Source organism: Anser cygnoides, chromosome 31 (assembly GCF_040182565.1).
Source record: "Anser cygnoides isolate HZ-2024a breed goose chromosome 31, Taihu_goose_T2T_genome, whole genome shotgun sequence".
NCBI classification, from domain to species: Eukaryota; Metazoa; Chordata; class Aves; order Anseriformes; family Anatidae; genus Anser; species Anser cygnoides.
The window spans coordinates 380,555-402,168 of NC_089903.1; the positions used below are offsets into that span (position 1 = coordinate 380,555).

General features: G+C 70.5%; 2 protein-coding genes across 2 annotated transcripts; both read right to left on the reverse strand.

The window, feature by feature from the left end:
• Nucleotides 1–45: 45 nt before the first annotated feature.
• On the reverse strand, nt 46–5,371 carry PCOLCE (procollagen C-endopeptidase enhancer; the record flags this gene model as incomplete). The annotated part of the gene is given in 11 exon segments (XM_066985122.1): nt 46–288; nt 291–340; nt 417–587; nt 1,461–1,669; nt 1,671–1,775; nt 1,839–1,975; nt 2,057–2,178; nt 3,431–3,689; nt 5,078–5,103; nt 5,106–5,185; nt 5,232–5,371. Coding segments are annotated over 11 exon segments (1,542 nt in total), but the record flags the coding sequence as incomplete, so codon positions are not given.
• A 625-nt stretch (nt 5,372–5,996) lies between these two features.
• Nucleotides 5,997–21,194, reverse strand: KIF1C (kinesin family member 1C). Its single transcript, XM_066985123.1, is given in 29 exon segments — nt 5,997–6,188; nt 6,925–7,097; nt 7,100–7,224; nt 8,846–8,850; nt 8,897–9,104; nt 9,225–9,775; nt 9,777–9,911; nt 11,504–11,570; nt 12,664–12,755; nt 12,758–12,852; nt 12,956–13,039; nt 13,356–13,450; nt 13,547–13,628; nt 13,735–13,808; nt 13,898–13,981; nt 14,082–14,212; nt 15,462–15,609; nt 15,699–15,777; nt 15,875–15,953; nt 16,063–16,128; nt 16,256–16,333; nt 17,035–17,146; nt 17,231–17,321; nt 17,324–17,408; nt 18,281–18,346; nt 18,444–18,623; nt 18,715–18,791; nt 21,088–21,148; nt 21,150–21,194. Coding segments are annotated over 29 exon segments (3,360 nt in total).
• Between the last annotated feature and the right edge of the window lie 420 nt (nt 21,195–21,614).

The following is a 21,614-nucleotide window of genomic DNA, read 5'->3' on the forward strand; positions in this document are numbered from 1 at the left end:
GGGGTCCGGCCCCACATTGGGGGGGGGGGCAGCAGAGCCACCCCCCTCCTCCCCCGCCGAGCCCCTGCGCCCTTTATTGAGTACAATTTTGGGGGGGGGGGGGACCCCGAGGTGGGGGGGAGGGGGGTGTGGGAGGGGGAGGGGCTGTTTTTTTTTGGGGGGGGCTGGTTTTTTTTTTGGGGGGGGGGTGGTCCTCAGGGCTGCCCCCCTGCACGGCCTCTTGCTGAGGTTGCCCAGGATCTGGTGCTGCTGCTGCCGGTACGGCACCACGAAGGCGTCGGGGGGCACCACCGCCGTCGCCCCGTCCGCCCCGCCCGGCCCATCAGGATGTAGCTGGAGCCTGCCCGGGAGGTAAGGGGGGTTAAGGGATGGCTGGGGGGGGTCGCAGCCCCCCCCCCCCCCCAATTGACACCCACCTTTCTTGAGGCCGGGGCAGTGGCGGCAGGGCAGCTCGAGGCGCAGCGCCGCCCCCTTGGCCGGCTGCGGCAGCGCCAGGCCGCCCGCCTTGTAGGCGCCCAGCACCGACACCACGGCCGCGCCGCGCTCCTCGGGGCCCCGCGACACCGTCTTCACCGTCCCCGTGACCACTGCGGGGGGGGGGGGGGGGGCAGGCGGTGAGACCCCCCCCGGGGAGCAACCCCCCCCCCAGCTCATTGTGCCCCCCCCGCTTCGTGCCCCCCCCCTCCCAGCTACATGTCCCCCCAGCTCCATGTTCCCCCCCACCTCCCTGCGTCCCCCCCAGCTCAATGTCCCCCCTGCCACAGCTCCCTGTGCGTCCCCCCCAGCTTTGCGCCCCCAGCTCCATCCCCCCAGCTCCCTGTGCCCCCCCCAGCTCCCTGTGCCCCCCCAGCTCCCTGTGTCCCCCCCCAGCTCTGCGTGTCCCCCCCAGCTCCGCGTGTCCCCCCACATCCCCCCCAGCTCCCTGCATCCCCCCAGCTCCCTGCCCCCCCAGCTCCAAGTCCCCCCAGCTCCAAGTCCCCCCCAGCTCCCTGTGCCCCCCCCAGCTCCCTGTGTCCCCTCCCCAGCTCTGCGTGTCCCCCCAGCTCCGCGTGTCCCCCCCACATCCCCCCCCAGCTCCCTGCATCCCCCCAGCTCTGTGCCCCCCCAGCTCTGTGTCCCCCCCCAGCTCCATGTCCCCCCCAGCTCCATGTCTCCCCCCAGCTCCCTGTCCCCCCCAGCTCCCTGTGCCCCCCCAGCTCCCCAGCCTGTGCCCCCCCAGCTCCTAGTGCCCCCCCAGCTCCCAATGTCCCCCCCAGCTCCCTGCGTCCCCCCCAGCTCCCTGCGCCCCCCAGCTCCCTGTGCCCCCCCAGCCTCCATGTCCCCCCCCCAGCTCCCCCCCCCCAGCTCCACGTGTGCCCCCCGCTCCATGCCCCCCAGCTCCCCCGTCCCCCCCCCAGCTCCCTGTGCCCCCCCCCGGCTCCGTGCCCCCCCCCCAGCTCCCTGCGCCCCCCCCCCCTCACCGAAGTCGCTGGCGCAGAAGTTGCTCTGCAGGGTGCCCGTGCGGCGGCAGCGCTGCGGGCACGGCGCGGGGGTGACGGCGGCGGGAGGAAGAGGAGGAGGAGGAGGAAGATGCGACGGTGGCGGCGGCGGCGGCGGGGGGGGCTTGCTCTTCCCCCCGTTTTTGGGTTTGGGGGGTCGGGGAGCGGAGGGGGGGCACGGCGGCGGCCGCCTCGTCGCGGCCCCGCACGGCGTAGGAGGCGGCGAAGCCGTCGGCCGTCACGCTGAGGTCGGAGACGAACTGCACCAGCAGCTCGCTGCCCGTCGAGGTGATGGGGCTGCGGGGGGGACACGTTTAATTTGGGGGGTCACGGCGCTGATGTGGGGGCCGGGGGGCTCACCTGGGGGTCTTCTCCCCGCAGAACTTGCCCACCCGCCGCGCGTCGTCCGTCTCGCCGCCGTCGAAGACGGCCACGTAGTCGTAGCGGCAGTGGGCGTCCGGCTCCACGTCGAACTTGCCGAAGGTCAGCTCGATCACCTGCCGGCCACGCGGGGGGGCTCAGCACCCCCCCAGCCGGGGTGTGTGCCCCCCCCCCCCCATCATTTTTCCCCCCCAGACCTTGTCCTTGGGCGCCACGATGTGCCAGGAGCAGCTGATGCCGGCCGGGTAGTTCTCCTCGGGCCAGTTGGGGGTCTTGAGGCTGCCCTGCGCCTTCTCCAGCCTCCCCCGCAGAATTGGTGCTCTGCCGGGGGGGGGGGCGTCAGGGGGCGGGGGGGGGCACCCACAATCGTCCCCACGGCACCCCCTGTGCGCCCCCCCCCTCCCCCTGAGGGGCTTCAGGGGTGAGGGCTGCGGCCGCGGCGAGGAGGAGGAAGGTGAGGAGGAAGGGCGGGGGGGGGCGCCCCCCGTGCCCCCCCCCCCCCCCCGTGTACTCACCGTCGAAATAATACCAGGACTCCCCAAAAAACCGGGGCTTACCCCCGGCGCCCGCGCGCCGCCGTCCGGGGGGTGGGGGCCTGCAAGAGGGTGCTGAGGGTTGGGGGGGGGGGGGGGGGGAGTGGGTTATAGCTGGGGGGGGAGTTATAGCGTGGGGGGGGTTAGAGCTGGGGGGGGGTTATAGCTTTGGGGGGGGTTAGAGCTGGGGGGGGGTTATAGCTTTGGGGGGGTTATAGCTTTGGGGGGTTAGAGCTTTGGGGGGGGTTGGGGAAGGGGGGTTATAGCTGGGGGGGTTATAGCTGGGGGGAGGGTTATAGCTGGGGGGTTATAGGTTTGGGGGGGTTACAGCTCGGGGGGGTTACAGCTGGGGGGTGGGGTTATAGCTTTGGGGGGGGGGTTAGAGCTCGGGGGGGTTGGGGAACGGGGGGTTATAGCTTTGGGGGGTTATGGCTTTGGGGGGCGGGTTATAGCTTTGGGGGGGGGTTATAGGTTGGGGGGGTTATAGGTTGGGGGGGTTATAGCTGGGGGGTTATAGGTTGGGGGTTATAGCTGGGGGGGTTATAGGTTGGGGGGGTTATAGGTTGGGGGGGTTATAGGTTGGGGGGGTTATAGGTTGGGGGTATAGCTGGGGGGTTAGAGCTTTGGGGGGGTTAGAGCTTGGGGGGCTATAGGTTTGGGGGGGGCTATAGCTGGGGGGGGTTATAGCTTTGGGGGGGTTAGAGCTTGGGGGGCTTAGAGCTTGGGGGGGGTTACAGCTTGGGGGGGTTGGGGAAGGGGGGGTTAGGGATGGGGGAAGGTTTGGGGAAGGGGGGGTTTGGGGAAGGGGGGGTTATAGCTTTGGGGGGGGGGGTTTGGGGGAAGGGGGGGGATTTGGGGGGGGGATTTGGGGAAGGGGGGAGTTGGAGGGGGGATTTGGGGAAGGGGGGGTTATGGATTTGGGGGGGGGTTATGGATTTGGGGGGGGGTTGGGGAAGGGGGGGGGGGGTTCCTCCTCGCCGCCGCCTCCGCTGTGCCCCCCCGTTCCCCCCCCCCCCCCCCCCCCCCGCAGCCGCTCACCGTGGGCCGGGGGCAGCGCGGCGCTGAACCAGGCGAGGAAGCCGCGGCCGGCGGTGGCCCCGTCGCTCGCCATGCGCAGCAGCAGGCGGTTGCCCGTGGCCAGCAGCGCCCCGGGCCGGAAGGTGCCGCAGAAGCGCCCCAGGAGGGGGGCCCCCGGCCCGTGGCCCCCGTAAACCGAGAGCGAGTCGAAGCGGCACAGCGGGTCCGGCTCCAGGTCGAAGACGCGGAACGAGAGGGTCGCCACCTGGCCCTCGGGGACCTGGGGGGGGGACATGGGGGGACATGGGGGGTCGTGGGGACACGGGGGGACACGGGGGTGTCAGGAAATGGTCCTTGGGGATGTGGGGGGACATGGGGGGTCGTGGAGACATGGGGGGGACATGGGGACACGGGGGGGTGTCGCCACCTGGCCCTCGGGGACCTGGGGGGGACATGGGGGACATGGGGGTCGTGGGGACACGGGGGGACACGGGGGGACACGGGGGGGTGTCAGGAAATGGTCCTTGGGGGCATGGGGGGGACAGGGGGGACATGGGGGGACATGGGGACACAGGGGGTGTTGACACCTGGCCCTCGGGGACCTGGGGGGGACATGGGGGGACATGGGGACATGGGGGGACACAGGGGTGTCAGGAAATGGTCCTTGGGGATGTGGGGGGACATGGGGGGTCGTGGAGACATGGGGGTCATGGGGGCACGGGGGGGTGTCGCCACCTGGCCCTCGGGGACCTGGGGGGGACGCGGGGACGCCGGCGGTGGGGACGTGGGGACGGGGGGGGCCACCAGCCGGGCTTTGGGGACACGGGGGGACGTGGGGACACGGGGGGGGGTGTCACCGGCTGGTCCTTGGGGACCTGCGGGGACACGGGGACAGGGGGACGGGGGACATGGGGACACGGGGACGGGGGGGACAGGGGGACAGGGGGGACATGGGGACATGGGGACATGGGGACACGGGGACGGGGGGGACACGGGGACGGGGGGGACACGGGGACGGGGTCGCCACCTGCTCCGTGGGGCAGGGCACGGGGGGGGGGTGACACGGGGACAGCGCTGCCAGGGGGCTGCTGGCACCTGCGGGATGGGGACACCGGGACGGGGGGGGGACACCGGGACCTGAAGGGGGGGACACCGGGACAGGAGGGGGGGGACACCGGGAGCGGGGGGGGACACCGGGACCTGAAGGGGGGGACACCGGGACAGGATGGGGGGGGACACCGGGAGCGGGGGGGGGACACCGGGACCGGGGGGGGGGACACCGGGACCTGAAGGGGGGGGGACACCAGGACAGGAGGGGGGGGACACCGGGACCTGAAGGGGGGGGGACACCGGGACCTGAAGGGGGGGGACACTGGGACGGGGGGGACACTGGGACCCGAAGTGGGGGGACACCGGGACAGGACGGGGGGGGACACTGGGACAGGGGGGGACACTGGGACGGGGGGGGGACACTGGGACCTGAGGTCACTCCGGGACACATGGGGGGACCCTGGGACCTGGAGGGACCTGGGGGGACACTGGGGCACCTGGACACCGGGGGGGGGGGAACTGGAACACGGGGGGGGGACGACACCGGGACACGTGGCTGGGGGTGGGGACACGGGGGGGGACACACCGGGAGAACCGGGGGGGGGGGGTTGCCGGTACCGTGATGGTCCAGGTGCAGTTGCGGTTGGGGGGTAGTGCCGGGGGAAGCCCTCGCTGGCGATGTACCCCGAGTCTCCGCTGTGCTCCCCCCCGCACAGAAACACGGGCCTGGAACGGGACAACGGGGGGGGGGACACGGGCAGCGGTCACCCACCGGGAACCGGAGGCTGGGGGGGGGACCGGGGGGTGGGGGTGGGGGGTGGGGGCCGTTACCTGGTGGCGTTGGGGTGGGCGGCGGCGGGGGGGGCTCAGGGCGCTCAGCGCCAGCAGCAGCGGCAGCAGCGGGGGGCTCATCGCGGCCGGCTCGGGACGGGGCCGGCGGCCGAATGGGGCCGGGGAGCCCCGCGAGGGGGCGGGGCCTCTGTCAGGCCACGCCCCTTTCCCCTGACCACGCCCCCGTTTTCACCCAGGCCACGCCCCCTTTCCTCCAGGCCACGCCCTCTTTCCTCCAGGCCACGCCCACTTCCTCCAGGCCACGCCCTCTTTTCTTCCAGACCACGCCCCCTTCCTCCAGGCCACGCCCCCTTCCCCAGACCACGCCCCTTCCTCCTGACCACGCCCCTTCCCCCTGACCACGCCCCCTCTCGCTCAGACCACGCCCACTTCCGCTTTTAAACCACGCCCCCTCCTGGCCCCGCCCCGCCCCTCGGCTCGGCCAATCCCGCTGCCCGCCGCTGGAAGGGGGTGGGGGGGGGTGGGGGGGAGGAGCCGGATGGGAGGGGGCGTGGCCAATGGGAGGAAGGGAGGGGGGAGCGCGGCCAATGGGAGCGGGGCGGGGCGGGGCCGGCGGCTGCCAAGCTGGAGGGGTGGGCGTGGCCTAGAGCGGGGTGGGCGGGGCTAAGAGGGGTGGGCGGGGCCGGCGGCTGCCAGGTTGGAGGCGCGGGGGCGTGGCCTCGCCCTATGTGGGCGTGGCCTCGCCCTATGTGGGCGTGGCATCGCCATATGTGGGCGTGGCCTCGCCATATGTGGGCGTGGCCTCGCCATATGTGGGCGTGGCATCGCGGAATGTGGGCGTGGCCTCGCCGGATGTGGGCGTGGCCTCGCGGCGATGTGGGCGTGGCCTCGCGGGGACGTGGCGCCATGGAGGAGGCAGAGGCGGAGGCGGCACCGACTTTAATGGGGGGGGGCCACGGACACGCGTGGGGGGGCCCCAGCAGCAGCGGGGGGGGGGATGGGGGCACCTCAGGACCCCCCCCCCAATGTTAGACCCAGCACCATCGACCCGGGGGGGGCAATTTAGGGTCAGGGTTAATTGGGGGGGGGGGGGCAGCTCAGCCCTGATTGTCTGGGGGGGGGGGGGGCGGGCAGTGCCCCCCCCCCGAGACCCCCCCCAAATAACACAGCGCTGTGCCCCCCCCGAAATGTGTCCCCCCCCAAAATAGTCCCCCCCCCCCCCAGTTACGCGGGGGGGCCGCGCTCCTTGAGGTCGGGGGCCGAGTGCTGGCGGCGCATGGGGGGGGCGGCGCGTCGGCGGCGGGGGGGCCGAGGCTGCTGCTGCTGCTGCCGGGGGGCCCCCCCGCCCCCCCCCCTGTCCAGGGACCCCGGCGGTGCCTCCCGGGGGACCGCGCCCCCCCCCCCGCCGCGGCCCCGCCGCTGCGGGCCCGGGGAGGCGGCGGCGCGGGGGGTGGGGGGCGGCCGGGGGGGCGAGGGGGTGGCGGCAGCCGGGGGGCACCCCCGGGAGAGGGGGGGGCACCCCCGGCAGCAGGGGGCTCCCCCAGGAGGAGGGGGGCTCCCCCTGGAGGGGGGCTCCCCCAGAAGAGGGGGGCACCCCCTGGAGAGGGGGGCGCCCCCAGGAGGGGGGGGGCACTTCCCGGAGAGGGGGGGCACCCCCTGGAGGGAGGGGGTGCCCCCTGGAGGGGGGGGCTCCCCCTGGGTGTGGGGGGCTCCCCCTGGAGGGGGGCCGCCCCCTTCGTGGTCCCCCCGCCCCCCCCCCAGGCCAGGCGGTGCTGGGGGTTGCTCTTGAAGGGGAAGCGCAGCTTGCAGTCCTGGGGGGGCACGAAGCGGCCGGGCCGGCGGTGCCCCCCCCGGCACGCTCCTGCCGCATCAGCCAGCGCAGCCGCCCCCGGCGGAAGGCCGGGTTCTGCTCCATCAGGCGGCACAGCCGCTCCTCCGCGCCGCCCCCCGGGCCCCCCCCCGGGGGCTTCGTCCTGGGGGGGGGGGGGGAGGAGAGAGAGAAAAAAAGTTGGGGGGGGGCAGGAAGGGGGGATGGGGGGGCAGGAGGGGGCTGGGGGGGCTGGGGGGCAGAATGGGGCTGGGGGGGGCCGGGAGGGGGGGGGCTGGGGGGGCTGGGGGGGCAGAATGGGGCTGGGGGGGGGGCCGGGAGGGGGCTGGGGGGGCTGGGGGAGGCAGAATGGGGCTGGGGGGGCCGGGAGGGGGATGGGGGGCTGGGGGAGGCAGAATGGGGCTGGGGGGGGGCTGGGGTGGGGCTGGGGGGGTCAGAATGGGGATGGGGGGGCAGGAGGGGGCTGGGGGGCAGAATGGGGCTGGGGAGGGTCGGAGGGGGCTGGGGGGGCAGGAGGGGAGGGGGGGCTGGGGGGCCGGGATTGGGCTGGGGGGGGGGGTCAGAATGGGGATGGGGGGGCAGGAGGGGGCTGGGGGGGGCAGGAGGGGGCTGGGGGGGGCTGGGGGGGGCAGAATGGGGCTGGGGGGGGGGGCCGGGGAGGGGGCTGGGGGGGGCGGGAGGGGTGGGAGGGGGCTGGGGGGGCAGAATGGGGCTGGGGGGGTCCGGGGTGGGGCTGGGGGGGGTCAGAATGGGGATGAGGGGGGCAGGAGGGGGCTGGGGGTCAGAATGGGGCTGGGGAGGGTCGGAGGGGGGCTGGGGGGGGGGAGGGGGGGGTGGGGGGGGCTGTGGGGGGGGCTGGGGGGGGCCGGGATTGGGCTGGGGGTCTGAATGGGGCTGGGGGGGCAGGGGGGGGGGGGGATGGGGGGGCAGGAGGGGTGGGAGGGGGCTGGGGGGGGGGCCGGGATGGGGCTGGGGGGGGGGGGGGGTCGGAGGGGGCTGGGGGGGCAGGAGGGGTGGGAGGGGGCCGGGGGGGCCCCTTGGGGGGTCTGTGGGGGCTGGGGGGGCAGGAGGGGTCGGAGGGGGCTGGGGGGGCCAGGGTGAGGCTGGGGGGGGTCAGAATGGGGCTGGGGGGGCAGGATGGGACTGGGGGGGGGTCGGGATGGGGTTGAGGGGGGCAGGACGGGGCTGGGGGGTCAGAACGGGGCTGGGGGGGGCAGGAGGGGTGTTGGGGAGGGGGAGAGGGGAAAGGGGGCGAGGGGGGGGCCTCAGTGGTGGGAGGGGGCGGGGGGGGCATTGGTGGGGGTCTGTAGGGTAAGGGGGGGGCACGGGGGGTGTGAGGGGGGCCCTCAGTGGGGGTAGGGGGGTGGGGGGGCAGTGGTGGGGGCTATGGGGCAAGGGGGCCCCGGGGGGGGTCCATGGGGGGGGAGCCCCCGGGGGGGGGGGGGGTCTGTGGGGGTCCACGGGGGGGGGGGTACAACCCCCTGGGGGGGTCTGTGGGGGTCCAGGAGGAGGGGGGTCCCGGGGGGGCCCCTTGGGGGGTCTGGGAGGGTCCATGGGGAGGGGGAGCCCCTTGGGGGGTCTGGGGGTCCAGGAGGAGGGGGGTCCCGGGGGGACTGTGGGGAGCCCCTTTGGGGGGGTCCATGGGGAGGGGGCAGCCCCTGGGGGGGTCTTTGGGGAGGGGGAGCCCCCTTGGGGGGTCTGGGGGGTCCACGGGGGGGGGTGTACAACCCCGGGGGGGGGGGTACAAGCCCCGGGGGGGGAGGTACAACCCCTGGGGGGGGGGCACAACCCCCGGGGGGGGGTCCCGGGGGTCTCACCACGCAGCCGGGGATGGCGCGCTCCATCTGGCCGAGGCGGTCCCGCAGGGCGCGGAGCTGCGCGTCCTTGGCGCTGTTCTGCAGCCTCACCTCCAGCACGATCCCCGCCAGCCTGGCCACGTGCGCCCGCAGCCCCTCCACGTCGCTGCCGGGGGGGGCCGGGGGGGTCGGGGGGCTCGGGGAAGGGCCCCGGGAGGGCGGCGGGGGGCTCCGGGGGGCGGCGGGGGGCTTTGGGTGGGCTCATGGGGGGGTTGGGGGTCTTGGGGGGTTATGGGTGGTTTGGGGGGCTTTGGGTGGTCTCGGGGGGCTTTGGGTGGTCTCGGGGGGTTACGGGTGGTTTGGGGGGCTTTGGGTGGTTTTGGGGGAGCTCTGGGTGGTCTCGGGGGGTTTTGGGTGGTTTGGGGGGCTCTGGGTGGTCTCGGGGGGTTTCGGGAGGGCGTCGGGGGCCCTTGGGTGCCCTCGGGGGGCTTTGGGTGCCCCCGGGGGGCCTTGGGTGCCCTCGGGGGTGCTCGGCGAAGGCGTCACCCCCTCGCCGTCCCCCCGGGGGTCTCCCCGCCTTCCCCGTCCCCCCCCCCCGCCGGTGTCCCGGACGTCTCGGCCCCCTGCCCGGGGGTGGCCGCGCTTGCCGTGGCGGCAGCCCCCCAGAGCCCCCCGGGGGCCTGAGCCGCCGCCGCCGCCGCCGCCGTCGCCGCCGCTTCCATCACCGCCGTCGCCGCCATCGCCACCATTGACGCCATCGACGCCATTGACACCATTGCCGCCATCGCCACCATTGACGCCATCGCCACCGTTGTCACCGTTGCCGCCGCCGCCACGGCGCTGGGGGATCTGGTAGACGCGCAGGGGCTCGCGGCGCTTGCCGCTGGGCTGCCCGCGGCGCCGGGCGCCGCCGCCGGGATCCGGGGGGCCGGGGGGGGGCCGGGAGGCGGTGGCGCGGGGCGGGGGAGGCGAGGAGGCGGCCGGCCTCGCCTGGGCACCGCTCGGCCGGGTCGGGGTCGCCGGCTGCGTCCGGGTGCTGAGGGGAGAGGGGAGGCGGAGGTGGGGACGGGGACCTGGGGGGTGGGGGGTGGCAGCGGGGACGTGGGGGCATCGGGGACGTGGGGGTGGCACCGGGGACATGGGGGTGGCACCGGGGACATGGGGGCATTGGGGACGTGGGGGTGGCACCAAGGGGATGGTGGTGGCATTGGGGACATGGTTGTGGCACCGGGGACGTGGGGACATCAAGGACATGGTGGTGGCACTGGGGACATGGTGGTGGCACCGGGGACGTGGGGGCATTGGGGACGTGGTGGTGGCACCAGGGATGGGGTGGCACCAGGGACGTGGGGGCATCAGGGACATGGGGGCATCAAGGACGTGGTGGTGGCACTGGGGACGTGGAGGTGGCACCAGGGATGGGGTGGCATTGGGGACATGGGGGCATCAAGGACATGGTGGTGGCACCAGGGACACGGTGACACCGGGACACGATGACACCAGGACACGGTGTCACTGGGATGTGGTGGCACCAGGACATGGTGGCACCGGGACGTGGTGGCACTGGGATGAGGTGGCACCGGGACGTGGTGGCACCAAGGACACGGTGACACCAGGACAGTGACATCAGGACATGGTGACACTGGGACGTGGTGACACCAGGGACATGGTGGCACCGGGACACGGTGGCACTGGGACATGGTGGCACTGGGATGAGGTGGCACCAGGGACACGGTGACACCAGGACAGTGACATCAGGACACGGTAGCACCAAGGACACGGTGACACCAGGGACACGGTGTCACTGGGACATGGTGACACCGGGATGAGGTGGCACCAGGGACATGGTGACACCAGGACACGGTGACACCGGGACGAGGTGGCACTGGGACGAGGTGACACCAGGGACACGATGACACCAGGACATGGTGACACTGGGACACGGTGACACCGGGACGTGGTGGCACTGGGACGAGGTGACACCAGGACACGATGACACCGACATTGCGGTGACACCAGGACATGGTGACACCGGGACGAGGTGGCACTGGGACGAGGTGACACCGGGACACGATGACACCGACATCGCGGTGACACCAGGACACGGTGACACCGGGACAGGGTGACACTGGGACACGGTGGCACCAGGGACACGGTGACACTGGGACGAGGTGACACCGGGACATGATGACACCAGGACATGGTGACACTGGGATGAGGTGACACCGGGACACGGTGTCACTGGGACATGGTGACACCGGGACACGATGACACCGGGACATTGCGGTGACACCAGGACATGGTGACACCGGGACGAGGTGGCACTGGGATGAGGTGACACCGGGACACGATGACACCAGGACATGGTGACACTGGGATGAGGTGACACCGGGACGTGGTGGCACTGGGACATGGTGACACCAGGACACGATGACACCAGGACACGATGACACCGACGTCGCGGTGACACCGGCTGCCCCCAGCACACCCCAGAACCGCGGCGGGGGGGGTCACGCTCAGGAAGGGGACACCTTGGGGACCCGGGGGGGTGACAACAGCCCCTGGAGGGGGGGGGGGGGCACCTTGGGGACACCGCCCCCCCCCCCGTGTCCCCCCCCCGCCCCTCACCAGCCGCTGCTGCTCCAGGAGCTGCTCGGCCTCCTCGCGCCGGTCCTGGGTCTCCAGGTCCTGCAGCCTGCGGGGGGCGCGATTAAATGGGGGGGGCCCACAATTAAATGGGGGGGGGGGTCACAATTAAAGGGAGGGGGGCACAGTTAAATGGGGGGCACAATTAAATGGGGAGGGGGCCACAATTAAATGGGGGGGCGCAATTAAAGGGGGGGGAACAATTAAATGGGGGGTCGCAATTAAAAGGGGGGGCACGATTAAATGGGGGGCACGATTAAATGGGGGGGCCACAATTAAAGGGATGGGGGCCACAATTAAAGGGGGGCACAATTAAATGGGGGGCGCAATTAAATGGGGAGGGGTCACAATTAAATGGGGGGTCACGATTAAATGGGTGAGGGGTACTATTAAGTGGGGGGGTCACAATCAAATGGGGGGGCCACAATTATATGCGGGGGGTCACATTTAAATGGGGGGGCCACGATTAAATGGAGGGGGCCACAATTAAATGGGGGGGCACGATTAAATGGGGGGGTCAGAATTAAATGGGGGGGCCACGATTAAATGGGGGGGCCACAATTAAATGGGGGGGCCACAAATGGAGGGGTCACAATTAAATGGGGGGGGTCACAATTAAATGGGGGGGCCACAATTAAATGGGGGGCACAATTAAATGGGGGGGGGCCACAATTAAATGGGGGGAACAATTAAATGGGGGCGCAATTAAAAGGGGGGCGCAATTACATGGGGAGGGGTCACAATTAAATGCGGGGGGTCGCAATTAAAGGGGGGGCCACGATTAAATGGGGGGGGGCCACAATTAAATGGGGGGGGTCACAATTAAAGGGGGGCACGATTAAATGGGGGGTCACAATTTAAATGAGGGGGGCCATGATTAAATGGGGGGTCACAATTAAATGGGGGGCCACGATTAAATGGGGGGCCACAATTAAAGGGGGGGCCCACAATTAAAGGGGGGGCCACAATTAAATGGGGGGTCATGATTAAATGGGGGGGACACAATTAAATGTGGGGGGACACAATTAAAGGGGGGGCCACAGTTAAATGGGGGGCCACAATTAAATGGGGGAGGGGTACAATGAAAGGGGGGGCACTATTAAAGGGGGGGGGCCACGTCCCCATGTCCCCCCCCCGCCGACCTCTTCTCCATCTCCAGCTTGATGTCGATGCCCTGCTGCTCCAGGAGCTCGCGCTGGGCGAAATTCCAATCCGGGGGGGGGCCCGGGGGTGCGCCGGCGGCGGGGGGGGGCGGCGCTCGCGCTCCCTCCGCGCCTGCTGCGGGTGGGTGAAGCGGAAGACGTGGTTCTTGCCCAGCACGATGCGGGTCCCTGCGGGGGTATTTTATTGGGGGGGGGGGGCACAGAGGGATGGGATCGGGCGTTTTTTTTAAAGGGGGGGTGTTTATGGCGGGGGGGGGCGCAAAAAACCCACCCGATTTCAGCACCAGGGGCTCCCGCAGCGGCTTCCCGTTGACGTAGGTCTCGGCCCCCTCGCAGGGCTCCAGCGTCACCACCGCTGCGGGGGGGGACACACACACGGGGGGGTTACGCGAGGCTGGGGGGCCCCCAGATTCTCTCTTACCCCCCCCCCCAAAAAAAAAAATAAAAAAAAAGTAAGCCCTCCCCCCAAAAAAAAGCCTCGGGACCCCTCCGGCGCGCTGGGGAGGGGGGGGCCGCGGTACCTGGGGGCCGCAGCGACCTGCTCCAGCGGCAGCACAAAAAAAAAAAAGGGGGGGGGGGTAGAAAAAGGCATTAGGGGGCGGGGGGGGGGGTCCTGAGTAGCCCCCCCCCCCCTTAAATTTTGGGGACCCCCCCCCGCCTCGGGGACCAACCTTCGCCGTCGGGGCCGGCGCGGCTGCGGAAGAGGCAGTGGTGCCGGCGGATGAAGTGCCCGCTCAGTTTGATGTCCGCCTCCTCTTGGCCCACCCTGGGGGGGTCAGCAGGCCGGGGGGGGGGTCAGCAGGGTGGGGGGGGGTCAGGCCGTGCCCCCCCCCTCCACCCAATTTTGCGCCCCCCCCCAAACCTCGTCACGCCGTCCTTGATGTGGTAGAGGAGGCACTCGGACATCAGCGGGTCCTCGTTGAGGTTGACCAGGTGGGGGGTCTGTGTGGGTTTTTTTTTTTTTTGGGGGGGGGTTAAAAAAGAGTTAGGGGATGGGGGGGGGGCCGTATCCGTGCCCCCCCCCCCAAAAAAATAATAAAAAACCTTGCCTTTTTGGGGAAAAAACGCCGACGGTGCCGCCGTCCTCGCGCAGGGCCACCCCCATCTCAGCCAGCAGCGCCTCCCTGCGGGGGGGGCACAGCAGATTTTGGGGGGGGGGGGGGCAAAAAAAATACCGGGGGGGGGGGTCTCGTGGGGGGGGGGGGGCCCCCACCTCTCCATGCGGATGGCCTCGGTCTTGCGCAGCTTCTCCTCCCAGGTCTCGTTGAGCTCCGCGATGATTTTCTCCGTCTCCTTTTTGGGGGGGGGGGTCCAAAAAATTGAGGGGGGGGTCCCAAAAATTGAGGGGGGGGGTCGTAAAAATTATGGGGGGGGTCCCAGGGGGGGTCGTTGCTCACCTGCAGCCTCTCCATGGCCTCCTCGGGGCCCAGCAGCTGCTGCCCCGGGGGGGGAACGGCTCCGGCGCCCCCCGTTGAGGGCGGTTTGGGGGGGGGGGGCGGGGGGGCCGGGGCCTCGTCCGGCTTCGGAGCTGTTGGGGGACGGGGGGGTCGGGGGCACGGCAACGCCGCGCCGTGGGGCCCTGAGGTCTGCCCCCCCCCCCCAAAAAAAAACAACCAGGGACCCCGGGACTGGCCCCAAAACCCCCAGAATTGGACCCAAAACTGGACCCCAAAGCCCCAGGACCAGCCCCAAACCCCCCGGGACCCCCCAACCCCCCCAGGACCCCTCCAGGATCCCCCCCAGGACCCCCAAAACCCCCCAAGCCCCCCAGGACCCCCAACCCCCCCCCAGAACCCTCCCAGGACCCCCCAGACCTCCCCCAACCCCCCAGAACCCCCCAAAACCCCCCAGAACCCCCCAGGACCCCCCAGAACCCCCCAGGACCCCCCAGGACCCCCTCCCAGGACCCCCCGAACCTCCCCGAACCCCCCCAACCCCCAGAACCCCCCAAAACCCCACCAGACCCCCCCCAGAACCCCCAACCCCCCAAGACCCCCCCAACCCCCCCAGGACCCCCCAACCCCCCCCAGGACCCCCCAAAACCCCCTCCAGGACCCCCCCAAGGCCCCCCACCCCCCCCCAGAACCCCCCAAGACCCCCCAGGACCCCCCAAAACCCCCCAGAACCCCCCCCCAGAACCCCCCCAGGACCCCCCCCAACCCCCCAAGACCCCCCAGGACCCCCCAACCCCCCTAATCCCCCCAGGACCCCCCAACCCCCCAGGACCCCCTCAAACCCCCCCAACCCCCCCAGAACCCCCCAGGACCCCCCAAAACCCCCCGAACCCCCCAACCCCCCCAAACCCCCCCAGGACCCCCCAGGACCCCCCAACCCCCCAGGACCCCCAGAACCCCCCAGGACCCCCTCAGGACCCTCCACACCCCCCCCCCCAAATCCCCCAAACCCCCCCCTAATCCCCCCCCCAAGACCCCCCCCCCCCAAGACCCCCCCCCAACCCCCCCCCAAAACCCCCCCCCCAAACCCCCCAGGACCCCCCCAGCACCCCCCCCCCAACCCCCCAGGACCCCCCCAGGACCCCCCAACCCCCCCAGGACCCCCCCCCAAACCCCCCAGGACCCCCCCAGGACCCCCCCAACCCCCCCCAAAACCCCCCAGAACCCCCCCCCAGGACCCCCCCAGCACCCCCCCCCCAACCCCCCTCAAGCCCCCCAAACCCCCCAGAACCCCCCAGAACCCCCCAGGACCCCCCAGAACCCCCCAACCCCCCCAGGACCCCCCCCCAGGACCCCCCCCCAGCACCCCCCCCAGCCCCTCACCCTGGGGGGGGCGGCCCGGGGCAGCCCCCGCGCCCCCAGCAGCTCCCGCAGCCGCGCCACCTCCCGCTGCAGCTCGCGGACCAGGCGCGCGTTGGGGTCCTCGTTGACCACCGCGTGGCACCGGATCTGCTTCGTGCGGTCCGCGTACCTGGGGGGGGGGGGGGGCAAATAAATCCGGGGGGGGCCCCTTTTAAACCCGGGACCCCCCCCCTTTATATTTACCCCCCCCAAACTCACCGCAGCGTGCTCAGCGTCTCCTCGTAGTTGATGTCGGCGGGGCTCAGCGCCGCGATCATCGCCGTGCGCGAGTTGCCCCCTGCGGGGGGGGGGCACAGGGGGGGTATTTTAGGCCCCCCCCCCTCTATTTTACCACCCGCCCCCCCCCCCAAAAAAAAAAAAAAAACAACACCCACCCAGGCTCTCCTTCAGCAGCCAGGTGAGCACCGAGTCGCGGTAGGGGATGAAGTCGGGCTTCTTCTTTCTCTTGCTTTGCTGCTTGGGGGGGGGGGGGGGGCACATTTTTAGGCGGGGGGGGGCCCGCAGGCACTCCCGGGGGGCCGCCGGTGGATTTTGGGGTGCCCCCCCCCCCCCATAATCTCACCAGGTCAGCCAGGGCGGAGATCACCTTGCCCAGCGTGGTCAGCGACTTGTTGATGTTGGCTCCTTCCTGCGAGGAGGAGGAGGAGGAGGAGGGTGGGGGGAGGAAGCACGGCCCCTGCGCCCCCCCCCCCCAAAAAATAAATCAGGTGGGAGAAGCGCCCCCCCCCCGGGAAAAATAAAGCCCCCCCCCTCACCTTCAGCCTCGTGCCCTTGGCCCCCGAGGCGTCGGCGCGCTCGCTGCCGGCCAGGTCGACCAGGCTGATCCTGCTGACCTGGGGGCACGGGGGTTTTTGGGGGGGGGGGGGGATTAGAGGGGGGGAATAAGGAGGGGGGGGATAAGGCCCGGGGGGGGGAGAAATAAGGCTGGGGGGGGAGAAATAAGGCTGGGGAGGGAATAAGGAGGGGGGGAATAAGGGGGGGAATAAGGTGGGGGGGGGGAATAAGGGGGGGGGGAATAAGGGGGGGGAATAAGGGGGGGGGAATAAGGCCGGGGGGGGGGGAAATAAGGGGGGGGGGAATAAGGAGGGGGGGATAAGGCCGGGGGGGAATAAGGCCCGGGGGGGAAATAAGGTAGGGGGGGAATAAGGATGGGGGGAATAAGGAGGGGGGGAAATAAGGAGGGGGGGAAGAAATAAGGCTGGGGGGGGGAATAAGGCTGGGGGGGGGGGAAATAAGGCTGGGGGGGAAATGAGGCTGGGGGAGGGGGAAATGAGGCTTGCGGGGGGTCAATAATGCCGGGGGGGGTCGATAATGCGGGGGGGGGAAATAAGGCTTGGGGGCTCAATAATGCCGGGGGGGATCAGTAGTGCCGGGGGGGCCGGTAGTGCCGGGGGGGGGGAAATAAGACCAGGGGAGGCTCAATAATGCCGGGGGGGTCAGTAGTGCCGGGGGGGGCGGCAGTGCCGGGGGGGGGCCGGCAGTGCCGGGGGGGTCGGTAGTGCCGGGGGGGGCCGGCAGTGCCGGGGGGGGCCACCTTCTCGGTGTCCAGGCCGCTGAGCAGGTCGCGGCGGCGCTGCGTGAAGACGATGGTGAAGACGGCGTGCGAGCGGCTGCTCGTCTCGTTCATGTTGGTGGCCGCCACCGTCCTTCGGGGGGGCACGGGGGACATTTGGGGGACTCCGCCGGCGAGGGGGGCCTCCCAAATGTGCCCCCCCCCCCCCCGGCGTTACCTGGCCTTGTTGCCGCAGTCCATGAGGTCGGCGATGTCCTCGAAGGAGGTGACGGCCAGCTTGGAGAGGTCCTCGACGTAGGGCCCCAGGAGGGGTGCTCGCGCACCCGCAGCCTGCCGCGGCTCTTGGGGTTCAGCAGGTCCCGCACCCGCTCGCAGTAGATCTCCATGTAGCTCACCTTTTTTTTTTTTTTTGGGGGGGGCGTTAAAATTTTGGGGGGGGGCATTAAAATATAGGGGGGCGCGAGATGCACCCCCAAAACCCTTTGGATACACAGGGGGCGTCTGCGCCGCTCAGCTCCACCGAGTAGGATTGCTAGTTCACTTTGGGGGGGCCTTAAAATGCTGGGGGGCGTTAAAATTTGGGGGGGCGTTAAAAATTGGGGGGGGCCTTAAAATATCGGGGGGGCTCAAACTGCACCCTGAAACCCCTTTGGACACCCGGGGGCGCTCAGCGCCGCTCACCTCCACCAAGTAGGATTGCTAGCTCACCTTTGGTGGGGGCATTAAAATTTGGGGGGGGCGTTAAAATTTGGGGGGGGGGGCTTAAAATTTGGGGGAGGCGTTAAAAATTTGGGGGGGGCCTTAAAATATCGGGGGGGCTCAAACTGCGCCCCCAAACCCCTTTGGACACCCGGGGGGAGGGCTCAGCGCCGCTCACCTCTACGAAGTAGGATTGCTAGTTCACTTTGGGGGGGCCTTAAAATCTGGGGGGGGGGGCTTAAAATTTGGGGGGGGGGGGGCTTAAAATATGGGGGGGGGGGCTTAAAATATGGGGGGGGGCCTTAAAATATTGGGGGCGCGAGATGCACCCCCAAAACCCTTTGGATACACGGGGGCGTCTGCACCACTTACCTCCACCGAGTAGGATTGCTAGTTCACTTTGGGGGGCATTAAAATTTTGGGGGGGGGCGATAAAATTTGGGGGGGGCTTAAAATTTGGGGGAGGCGTTAAAAATTTGGGGGGGGGGGCCTTAAAATATCGGGGGGGCTCAAACTGCGCCCCCAACCCCCTTTGGAAACGGGGGGGGGGGGGCTCAGCGCCGCTCACCTCCACCGAGTACGCCCGCTCCGCCGAGCCGTCGCGCCCGACGCGCGCGAAGAGATCCTGGCAGAGCTGTTGGGTTTTTTGGGGGGGGGGGGGGGCAGAGAAAAAAAAAGCTGGTTTTCGGTTTTTTTTAAGGGGGGGGGCCGCCCCTAAAAGCCCCCCGGACCTGCGGGATGATGCCCTGCTGGCCGGCCTCCTGCTTGCCCATCATGGTGTAGGACTTGCCGGCGCCCGTCTGGCCGTAGGCGAAGATGCAGACGTTGTAGCCCTCGAAGGCGTCCCGCAGCATCTCCTCGCCGATGTCCCGGTAGACGCGGCGCTGCGTGGCGAACCGGGGGTCCTCCTCCTAAACGGGGGGGGGCCACGAAATTATACGGGGGGGGCACAACCGCTGGGAACCCCCCCCCTTTAATCCCACCCCCCGCCCGCTCGCTCACCGAGGTGTGGGACCAGTAGGAGTAGTCGAAGGTGAAGTTCTTGGGGGCGTCCTTGGCGACTTTGGGGTTGGTGATGCCTTTTTTTGGGGGGGGGGGTAAAAAAAGGGGGGTTAGAGGCCGTGCTGCCCCCCCCCCGGAATAATTTGGCCCCCCCAAAATAATTTGCCCCCCCCGGAATAATTTGCCCCCCCCCCCGAAATAATTTGCCCCCCCCGAAATAATTTGCCCCCCGAAATAATTTGCCCCCCAAGAATAATTTGCCCCCCCCCGAAATAATTTGCCCCCCCTGAAATAATTTGCCCCCCCGGAATAATTTGCCCCCCCGAAATAATTTGCCCCCCCCAGAAATAATTTGCCCCCCCCGGAATAATTTGCCCCCCCCCGAAATAATTTGCCCCCCCCCCGGAATAATTTGCCCCCCCCCGGAATAATTTGCCCCCCCAGAAATAATTTGCCCCCCCCCCCCGGTGTTATTTTTAGCCCGGCGGCAGCTGGGCCGCGGGACGGCGGCCAGGAGGCACGGCTGGGGGGAGCCAGCGCGGGGCACGGCCCGGCCCCACGGCGCTGCCCCACGGCGTGTGGGGCACAGCCCCATAGCGTGTAGGGCCCAGCCCCATAGCGTGTAGGGCCCAGCCCCACAGCCTGCTCTGCCCCACAGCACGTAGGGCCCAGCCCCATAGCGTGTAGGGCCGAGCCCCATAGCGTATAGGGCCCAGCCCCACAGCCTGCTCTGCCCCATGGATGTGGGGCCCAGCCCCATAGCGTGTAGGGCCCAGCCCCATGGTGTGTGGGGCACAGCCCCACAGCCTGCTCTGCCCCATAGATGTGCGGCACAGCCCCATAGTGTGTAGGGCCCAGCCCCATAGTGTGTAGGGCCCAGCCCCATAGCATGTGGGGCACAGCCCCACATCTTGCTCTGCCCCACAGCGTGTGGGGCACAGCCCCATAGCATGTAGGGCCCAGCCCCATAGCGTGTGGGGCCCAGCCCCACATATTGCTCTGCCCCACAGCGTGTGGGGCCCAGCCCCATAGCGTCTGGGGCCCAGCCCCACAGCCTGCTCTGCCCCACGGCATGTAGGGCCCAGCCCCATAGCATGTGGGGCCCAGCCCCACATATTGCTCTTCCCCATGGATGTGGGGCCCACCCCATGGTGTCTGGGACCCAGCCCCATAGCATGTAGGGCCCAGCCCCATAGCGTGTGGGGCCCAGCCCCATAGCATGTAGGGCCGAGCCCCATGGCGTCTGGGGCCCAGGCCCACAGCATATGGGGCCCAGCCCCACATCCTGCTCTGCCCCACGGCATGTAGGGCCCAGCCCCATAGCGTGTAGGACCCAGCCCCACATCTTGCTCTGCCCCATGGATGTGGGGCCCAGCCCCATGGTGTGTGGGAGCCAGCCCCACATCCTGCTCTGCCCCACAGTGTGTGGGGCCCAGCCCCATGGCGTGTGGGGCCCAGCCCCATAGCATATGGGGCCCAGCCCCACAGCCTGCTCTGCCCCATGGATGTGGGGCACAGCCCCATGGCGTGTGGGGCACAGACCCACATCCTGCTCTGCCCCACAGCGTGTAGGGCCCAGCCCCACATATTGCTCTGCCCCACGGCATGTGGGGCCCAGCCCCACAGCATATGGCATGCCCCACGGCTCAGGGCCCAGCCCCACATCCTGCCCCACGGTGCAGGGCCCAGCCCCACATCCTGCCCTGCCCCACGGCGTATAGTGCCCAGCCCCACATATTGCCCTGCCCCACGGCGTGTAGTGCCCAGCCCCACATATTGCCCTGCCCCACGGCGTGTAGTGCCCAGCCCCACATCCTGCCCTGCCCCACGGCGTGTAGGGCCCAGCCCCACGCCCTGCCCTGCCCCCCGGCGCCCTTCCCGGCCCCCCGGCGCCCAACCTGGGCGCGGCGGCAGCCCTGACTCAGCGGCCGCACCCGTCCCGGCATCCCCGCCGTGGGGCAGGGCTCCCCCCCCGGGGGGTTCAATGTCCCCCCCGGGGTTCAGGTCCCCCCCAGGGGTTAAGGTCCCCCCCAGGGGTTAGGGTCCCCCCCCAGGGGCTCAATGTCCCCCCCCCCCCGGGGGGTTAAGGTCCCCCCCAGGGGTTAAGGTCCCCCCCAGGGGCTCAATGTCCCCCCCAGGGGCTCAATGTCCCCCCCCCCGGGGGTTAAGGTCCCCCCAGGGGTTAAGGTCCCCCCCAGGGGCTCAATGTCCCCCCCAGGGGCTCAATGTCCCCCCCCCCCCGGGGGTTAAGGTCCCCCACTGGGGTTCAAGTCCCCCCTGGGGGGTTCAAGTCCCCCCCAGGGGCTCAATGCCCCCCCCCCGGGGTTTCAATGCCCCCCCCCCCTTTTATGTCCCCCCCCCGCAGGTACTCACAGGTGGTGTTGCCCTGCATGCGGATGACGCACTTGGCGTCGCGGCCGGCCTCGCGGGCGTTGGAAGGGCCGGACCCTGACCGCCACCTTCACCGAGGCGCCCGCCATTGCCGGGGGGGGGGGCTTGAAGCCGGGCGGGGGGGGGTCCCGGAAGCCGGGGGGGGGGGTCCTGAAGCCGGGGGGGGGTCCTGAAGCCGGGGGGGGGCCGAACCTGCGGGACAGACGGACGGACAGACGGACGTTAAACCCCGCTGGGATTTACGCCAAGCCCCCACCTTGGCCCCCACCGGTTGTGGGGGGGGGGGCACGGCAAGGGGACGCCCCCCCCCCCACACCCCCCCACCCCCCTCTCACCCCCCCTCCACGACCCGGAGTGACCCCGGGGGTGACACCGCCGTGACCCCACCCCCAGCCCTGGGGACAGCGGGGTCACCTGAGGTCACCTCCCCCCCCCCCCCCCCAGAACCACACCGGGGGGGGTCCCCTCCCCCCCCCCCGTATCCCCCTCGTGTCCCCCCCCCCCCCCGG